The sequence below is a fragment of the Coregonus clupeaformis genome, chromosome 26 (assembly GCF_020615455.1).
Source record: "Coregonus clupeaformis isolate EN_2021a chromosome 26, ASM2061545v1, whole genome shotgun sequence".
NCBI classification, from domain to species: Eukaryota; Metazoa; Chordata; class Actinopteri; order Salmoniformes; family Salmonidae; genus Coregonus; species Coregonus clupeaformis.
This window is the reverse complement of record NC_059217.1, coordinates 41,639,670-41,648,520: the sequence shown is the minus strand read 5'-3', so window position 1 is coordinate 41,648,520 and position 8,851 is coordinate 41,639,670. Positions and strand designations below refer to the sequence as shown.

At 42.4% G+C, this 8,851-nt stretch overlaps 1 protein-coding gene across 1 annotated transcript; it reads left to right on the top strand.

Moving 5' to 3' along the window:
• Positions 1 to 2,040: 2,040 nt before the first annotated feature.
• On the top strand, positions 2,041 to 8,334 carry LOC121540371 (cyclic AMP-responsive element-binding protein 3-like protein 3-B). Its single transcript, XM_041849199.1, has 10 exons — positions 2,041 to 2,202; positions 2,716 to 2,829; positions 2,996 to 3,239; positions 3,549 to 3,682; positions 4,098 to 4,208; positions 4,337 to 4,443; positions 6,127 to 6,195; positions 6,292 to 6,376; positions 6,834 to 6,930; positions 7,505 to 8,334. The coding sequence occupies exons 1-10, from the start codon at positions 2,179 to 2,181 to the stop codon at positions 7,828 to 7,830; spliced, it is 1,311 nt and encodes a 436-aa protein (XP_041705133.1). The 5' UTR covers positions 2,041 to 2,178; the 3' UTR covers positions 7,831 to 8,334.
• Positions 8,335 to 8,851: the final 517 nt, after the last annotated feature.

The following is an 8,851-nucleotide window of genomic DNA, read 5'->3' as shown; positions in this document are numbered from 1 at the left end:
CAGTTACTCTACATTTTTGTATAAATAATTTTTGCACAGACTGTACTGTACCAATTGGATGTATGCTTTAAACAAACAACACGTGAATGTTTGCTTGTAGGAGCAATGATTGTTTACATCAGGTTATATTCATAAGGGTAATCCCAAAGCCACAGAGTCTGAGAGTAGTGATAGCTGTATTGCTTTTTCAGATGTTGTAACAATGTACAAGTGCAACTTGCAGGCTAAGAACAGGGTTTTACCCTTTGGACCCATTTCCCATCAGATAGAGGAGCAATAAGGATCATGTAATCCTGCCACAATATGAAGACCATCATGGTTATTAGCAGTGATCCAATTGCAAACTGAAGACACAGCTCGCAGGACACTGACAGACTAAAGGAAAGAGTGACAGATATTGTAAGTGATACAGTGAGCAAGGAGATAGGGAGAGATAAAGGGTCAGGCTTTATGGACATAATAGAAAATTAAGACGTTGACAACTCACATGAGACGGAAGTGTCACACCCTGATCTGATTCACCTGTCTTTGTGATTGTCTCCACCCCCCTCCAGGTGTCGCCCATCTTCCCCAATATCCCCAGTGTATTTATACCTGTGTTCTCTGTTTGTCTGTTGCCAGTTCGTTTTGTTTCGTCAAGCCTACCAGTGGGTTTCCCCTTGCGCCTGTCTTTTTCAAGTTCCTGTTTTCCCAGTTTTGACCATTCTGCCTGCCCTGACCCTGCCTGCCGTTCTGTACCTTATCACGCCACCCTGGATTATTGACCTCTGCCTGCCCTGAGACTGCCTGCCGTTCTGTACCTTTTGGACTCTGATCTGGATTACTGACCTCTGCCTGCTCTTGACCTGTCGTTTGCCTGCCCCCTGTTTTTGTAATAAACTTTTGTTACTTCGACGCTGGCTGCATCTGGGTCTTCTCCTGAAATGTGATAGGAAAATAAATAGTGTCTGATAGGAGAACAATTTAATGTAAACTGTCTTATGAGAAATATGAATAAATGGTGCATAGCTTCTCTGCTGTATGTGCTTTATTAGCATGTAGATGTTGGAGAAATAGCTCTGTCACTATTGAGATGTACAGACTAATAGCCTTGCCAAAGCATCTGCCATCAACTTTGTAATACCATTCATAAGGCCTTCTGATTTATAGTTTGAGAACAGAAACAGACATCTGTTTTGGAATTTGACAAAGTGAGATTTGAATAGATTGTCTTGCACATTAAAACACTGAGACTGGCAGTTCATCACTTTTTCTATTTTCCATGCAGGGCCACCATTTCAGTCTGGGGTCTTTGCATCTCATCATTGCAGCTAAAATGGGAACAAGTTTGAATGTATTTGAGAAAAGAGGACACATCAAAATATCCCCATGTGTTGTTTGTTATTGATTTATGCCTGTGCTGCGGTCCTAGGCCTTAGTCATAAACCCAACTGAATCCCAGTAATAACAACAGGTGGAGCCTTCCAAATGCAGAAACAACTTCCTGGAGATCTACATTTTTGTCTTCTTCTGAGGAATTGTGAGAGAGTTGTGATAAGGTCATGTTTTTTCTGGTCAGACTTGAATGAATTGATCGATTTAAAACAGTTATTTGCATGAACAAAGAAAGATTAGATTATAAAAGCATTCTTTCATTTTCATGGGGATTGTTTCAAATGGATACATCTAATCATATGCATTGATTACTTTTATGAGCTCAGAACTGTTTGCTAATGAAGGATGTTCAATCAAGCTCTCATTGACAGGCCATAAAGAGCATGTATACTGTATGAATTAACTAACATCACACAGAAACTGTGTCAAAGGTTATCCTCAATCCCTGTCAATCTGCTATCAAACACAACAAGATGATAGGAAAATATGAACTCTGATCTATTCATCCATCCATCCATGAAGAAGGTTCTTTATTTTCTAGACAGACAGACTTACCATAGTTGTCAGTCTTTCCCTGCCAATCAAATCTCATCTTTACAAGCTGGCCAATGGGATGACAGGCCTGGGGTTGATGACTGGGTGTGTTGTGTTGGAGTTTAAACTTTGGACCTCAGAACAAGAGCAAGGAGATACAGTAGAGACACGGTCATCTGGACAGAGATCCTTCACAACAAAGGAAACAGAACATTTGATTGGATTTGTTTTATTTTGGGGAGTTTTTTCCTGTGCCACCCTAGTACTGAAATGATGGACCACTATTCAGATCAGGTAACAGGGCCTATGTCTTAGTTTCTGTGTTTTAGTGTCTCCTGGATAATTTGTTTAGTAATTTGTGTTATTAGGGCAGCCAAGGTTATATGTACTGTCTAACAAAGTTCAGAGGAGGCAACATACTGTATATACGTGCCAGTGAATGGGAGTGGGTGTTTTGTGTAGTCTACAAAGGAATGTGGGTGCTTTGTGTAGTCTACAAAGGAATGTGGGTGCTTTGTGTAGTCTACAAAGGAATGTGGGTGCTTTGTGTAGCCTATAAAGGAATAGTCTTACAATTTTCTCCTTTCAAATTAATCAAAACTAGATCAATTTAATTTAACTCACGTATTGAAGGGCATAGTCAAACTGATACATTTTTTTAGATAGGAGTGCCATGAGATAATGGCAATAAAAAGCATTAGTCCTGGTTATGATTGCTTTTACAGCCATCCTGTAAGGCTCTTTGTATGTTATCTCTCAGTTGTAAACGTAGAGCAACATGTCATTAAGTGGCCTGTTCTGTTCCAGGGTTGCGACGGGATTGAGCTGCTTGATTTGCTGTTTGATCAAAACGATGGCATCCTCCGTCACGAGGAGATGGGAGACCATGACAACCATGCCTGGCCAATCCACGAGCCAAACGTGAGTGGAGTGAAATCTCTCACTCTGTGATGTTATCCTGCAGTGTTTTTAAAATTTCCCCTTGGCTGTGTCTACTATGTGATTCCCATGTCTAGCCTGCCATTCTCAACCACTCTCTCCAGTTTGGCTGTACAGTAATTATCACATTTGGTGTGTCATTTGGCAGGTGCTGCGTCCAGCAGAGCAACAGGGCGAGGACTTCCTGAATGCCCTCCTGAGTGGCAGTGACTCAGTGTCGGGGTCCCCCCTATGGTCTCCCTCTCCCAGTGACAGTGGCATCAGTGAGGATCAGCACTCGGATCAGATGGACAGCCCCCAGCGCCCTGAGAGCCCTCTGATGGAGCCCCACTTCATCCCCCCACAGCCACAAACCAAGGTCGCCCTGGATGCCAACTTCTCCATTGATATCAGTAAGACAAAGCTGGCACAAATGACTAAGCACAGAAAGTATCACAAATACTTGCTTTAAAGTTTCATGGTAAAAATAAGCAACAGAGACTGTTACATTATTACTTCATGCGGAATATGTGATTAAGTATTGTAATTTGTTAATGTCAAACATTGGAACAGAAGTTCATCCTTTGAAAGCAACACAGTCTGTGTTTGTAGGCTCTATGTATTCATTAGGCAAAGGCCTACATTGTCTCAGTATCAACACAATCACAGACAAATTATGGCCCTTCTGTCTGGTCACATCACGTCTCTCTGTGTGGTTACAGATGGCTGGGATTCAGGCTTCTACCCAGGAAGGACTGGGGGGACAGAGTGTTCCTCTGATGTACACACAACCCAGCTGTCTTCTGGCTTTCCCCTCACTATCAAGGACCTACTGCTCTCTGGCACATCTGAGCCGGTGAGTGATAATGAAGGGTGTGTGTGTGTTAGTGTGTGCGTGTGTGTGTGAATGTGCTTTTGTGTTTGTGTGCGCTTGGGGGAGTGTGTCTGTAATAGTTTGTGTGTAGGTGAGTGAGTGTGTTGGAGTGGAGAGGAATGGGTTAGAGGGGTAAAGTCATTCAAATAAAATCTGCGGAGCGCATGAAGCAAGTGGAGTACAGGTTAAACTTAAAAGAGACAGTCGCAGCAGGGCATGGGTTCAGGCAATGTAATTGGCATGAGCAAAGCATGAAATGAGAGGGATGGAGGGCTATGCTGTCTGCTGTGTAACTCTGCACTCCCTCCATTCACTCTGAAAAACCCATTACAGCTGGCCACTGGTTGTGATGCTGTACGTATTACTTACTGTATTAACATTTCCATCTCACTTCCAGCCCCCACAGCAGTCCCAACAGTCCTTCCAAGAGTTGATTCTTAATGAGGATGAGAAAAAACTGCTGGCCAAGGAGGGGGTGACTCTGCCTAGCCAACTACCTCTCACAAAGGTCAAACTTTTTTGCACACTTTGCAACTTCACAGATCAACTTATGGCTGTTGAGGATTTCGAAAAGTGTGTAAACATGTTAAATATGTAACATGTTAAATATGTACTTCCTTTGTCTGTTTCTGTTAGTATGAGGAGAGAATTCTGAAGAAAATTCGCAGAAAGATCCGGAACAAGCAGTCGGCTCAGGAGAGCAGGAAGAAGAAAAAGGAATATATCGATGGTCTGGAGAGCAGGTACTGGCAAATGGATAAGGCAGGGACTCACAGACCTCAATTAAAAGTAGATCAATTCTGACTAGAACTGCCAAAAATCAATAAAAAACTTCTACAAACTAACAAGATATTTGGAACATGTCACAGGGTGCTGAGCACAAAAAGTTTAATTTAAAGGTCCAATGCAGCCATTTTTATCTCAATATCAAATAATTTCTAGATAACAATTAAGTACCTTTCTGTGATTGTTTTCAATTAAAATGGTCAAAAATAAAGACAAATAGCTTCTTAGCAAAAAGCAATTTCTGAGTGGGGAGGGGAAAACAAAAAACTAGCTGTTATTGGCAGAAAGGTTTGGAAGTCATTGGTTCTTATTGGTCTATTAACAAATGTTACCTGCCACCTGGCAGGTCAAAACACCTACCCACCAAAACAGGCTGAAATTTCAGGCGATCTTTTCAAACAGCTCTTACACTAAAAGGGCATTATCATCATTTTCACAATTTCACAGTATTATTACAACCTCATAGTGTGGAAATATATATAAAACACAGAAAAATCACGTTTTTGACTGCATTCTGCCTATAAGAAACAGTGTGTGAATGCGCAGACACAATGGTAGGATTGTCAAACGTTTGCCTGCCGACAATACTTAGCACCTCTGAACAGAGTGTCGGCAGTCAATCTCTATTGTGTTCACACAGCAAAGACCTTGGAAGTCGTCAGCCACTCAGCCTTGTAAAGTACTCCAAACCAGAAGGTGGCAGTAGCATTGTTTGGCAATGCATATCCGTGCTTATTGCCTGTGGTCTAGATTCCAAGCTATCTGCGCTAATGTTTCTATTTTGTAGAAAGCCCTTGTTGATACTAACCAGATGGCCACAGCTAGATAACTACCTAGCAAGACGATGAAGAAACAATTTAATTCACTCTCCAAAATCCCTTACTGCCAGTGCCATCCCATAGCCAAATGTTTCGCTAGCTAACATTAGCATATTCGCTAGCTAGCACAACATAGCTAGTTAGCTAAGGACACTGCAATAACTCAGCAGCTAACACAGGCAGCTGTTTCATGGAAACTAGCTAATCCATTGTGATTTAATTATAACGTCAATACTAGCTACAGTGGTTAGCTAGCTTGGAGGAAGTATTTAGTGTTGTGTACATTGCGCCTGTGCACTTAGCTAGTTCCCATCCCATAGTTTACATTGTATATGAAGTGTGACTGGCTCATCCGTGGATGTACGGAGAAAATTACCTATTTTTTAAATTTTTTTGTTGGCTCCCCCACGTGGGGGTTCGTGCTCTCTGATTGGTACATAGTCAAGTTGTTGGCCAATGACGAGCATTGCGATTCTACAAGTAGAATCTGTAGTTTTGTCTCTACTGGGTCGGCCCGCAGCATGTACCGCTTTAGTTCTAGCAAGAGATAGAACGGCCTCCCACTGTGAGAAGTACTTATCGGCAGTGAGATTCTCAATGTGTTTCTGCTTAAGTTGTGTGGCACAGAGAAACTTCACAGGGCCCACTTCAGTCAGAAATGTGTAATTCAGTGTACTTGACTGTCACAGTACGATCTAATTATACAAAAGTGTTTTTCAGTGGTGATTAGAGTGATAGCTAGCTAATATGTTTCTTGGACTGATCAAGCAGCAGCAGCTCGTCAGTCTCATCTGGGAAATTCCCTTGCTGTTTGTCTTCCAGGATGTCTGCCTGCAACACACACAACCAGGAGCTACAGAGGAAAGTGTTCCAGCTGGAGAAATGCAACACGTGAGGGAACTCCACACTAATCTGTTCTCCCTGCTCTGTTTCTGGCTCTGTACACCCGGTGGCAACGTTTGCTAATTGAGCCTCTGTGTCTCCCAGGTCTCTGATGGAGCAGCTGCGCAGGCTGCAGACTCTGGTCATGGGCGGATCCAAAAAGACCACCCAGACTGGGACTTGTGTCCTGGTAAAGAGAAGTGTCACTTTAAGAAACAGTTTTACTAGATCAGGCCATACACCATATGAGATTAGAGCGAGACAGACAGGTGGAGTGAGAGAAAGATGTATGCCAGACATACATATGTAAGTATAGACACATATAGATACACTCCAGAGAGGCAAACCATTGATTCCCTTGTCTACAACATAATTGGACAGAACAAATCACACCACATCAGTGCAAGCGGGAAATTAGACTTGTAAATCCACTATGAATATGAATGAGTTTGTATCTCTTCTAATGCCTTTCGGAAAATGATGCCCATGTACTGGGATTAACTGAACCGTTCTAAACAGTTACTGAAAAAGTGAATCTTCAACTCTGGAGCTCCACTGGGGAGTGGAAGCTCTCCCAAACTGCTAAACCTCGTTGACTTTGGCAAAGTGCAAATTATGTGATCTTTTCCCCTTCCCTTTTTCCCCAGGTACTGCTCCTGTCCTTCTCCCTCATCCTCTTCCCTAGCCTGAACCCTTTCGCCGAGCCCAAGGTCAGCCAAGGAGGGGACTTCAGCCCAGTGAGGGGTGAGTCAGCCTCCTGCACCGTCTGGCCAAACCTCGCCCCACCACCCCATACCCCCTGCCTCAAATCACAGCTGGAGAGCTGAATAGACTAGAGCTCCTCTCACTCCTACTGCCAGACGCTGCTACAGTGCCAGTGCTAAAACAACTCTGCAGAGCAAGGTGGCCCACCAATTCACATCAAAGAGCTGAGCTGACAACCCTCAGCACAGAGACCATGTATTATTGAACACTCTTCTCATCAGCCTGTCTGACTGTCAAATTCCTCTCAACAGTTGGAGGAACTGTTGGATAAAATATGAAATGGACTTCAAAGATATATAATGGTCTCATCAAGGTTTTAAAGATTGTGAATTACTTAAATTTAATTTGTCATCTTAACTGACTGTCCGTCAGCTCTATGAATATAATCAATTCCTAGTTGTCTTTAGGTAATTGTACAACCGAAGGCCAAGGTACAAGATTGTTGAGGGTGGCGTACAGTTAACGACTTAAAGTTGGACTGTTGATATATGTGTGACATACTGTAGTTCAACATTTAACTCACCTGTAACCTGTGTCCCTCTCGCCCCTGCAGTCCAGTCACGGTCCCTGCACAACCTCCAGTCCTCCAGAGTGCTGCATGTGATTGACCAGCCGTACCAAACTGCAGACGACAAGCCCAAGCCTCCACACCACCATGTCCTGGGAGACCAGGGGGTAGATGAGATTACGTCTCTGCTGGGTAAACTGGGCGCCGGTCACAGCAGCCAGGGACTGTCCAATTTTGACCCCATGTCTCAAAATAATAGCTTGGACGAGCAAGGCCATTTCCAGGGAGATCCCATTACCGGCCATATAGCTACAGTGACTTGGAATCCACACCGCAGAGCCACACTACGCCCACATGCTGATGACATGTGATCGGAGAGAGAATTCCCAGCAGGATTCCTCTGCTCTGCTCCCATCTCCAGACACTTCATATGATGAAACATAGAGTAGCACATGCCTAAGGCTCTTGTTTACACTATGAGTTAGGGGAATAATAAATTATTCCTGCTTTTGCCTGTTATATTATTTACATTATATATATGCTTTTTTTCTTGTTTGTTATTCTGTTTTGTATTATTTTAAGGATGTTTTCTGACTTGATCTGGATTTCTGGATACTATAAAATTGCTTTTCAAGATGAATTGAGCTTATCTTGCCCCTCTATGACTGTTTTAACATTGACAGTGTAGATTTGTGTATTTTGAGACAGACATAATTATTGTTTTTCATAACTGATGGTGTGTACAACTTTGAGCTTTACAAATAATTCAGAGGATGATTTTGCATGTACTGTATACTATGATACAATAACTTTATTGACAATCTTGCTAAGCATTGATAAAACTGTCTCAAATAAACTAAACATTTTAAAGTGTAGTCTCGTTCTTTTTTAAAGTAGCTCATTCCATTAATATTTCAAAAGTGGTTCAAGAGAAACAGTACAAGATTTCTCAAAAGTTATGTGGTGCATGAAAAGCTGACAATTTAAATATCCCAGTGGCATATTTACAATGTCTGAAACGACAGGGATTTACAGAGGGAGACAGTGAGCCACAGGGAACTAGGTCAAAGGTATTGCAGAGGTAAGATAACCTTCCACTGACAAAATACACGAATCAATGCTCTTGCTCAATGCTCTATCAGACCATGACATCCTCTCAGCCAGAGTTTGTTTACTTGTCTGTGAGTGTGACACTCCGGGCCCACCCCCACTCACTGGGCAAAAACTGGTTGAATCAACGTTGTTTCCATGTAATTTCAACCAAAAGATGCAATGTGATGACGTTGAACCAACTTCGAAAATTGAAAAAAGTCATCAACGTAAGGGGATGTAGTCTTTTTTTCACCCAACTTTTAACCTAAATCCAATGACATGGTGATTTTTTTTGTGCTG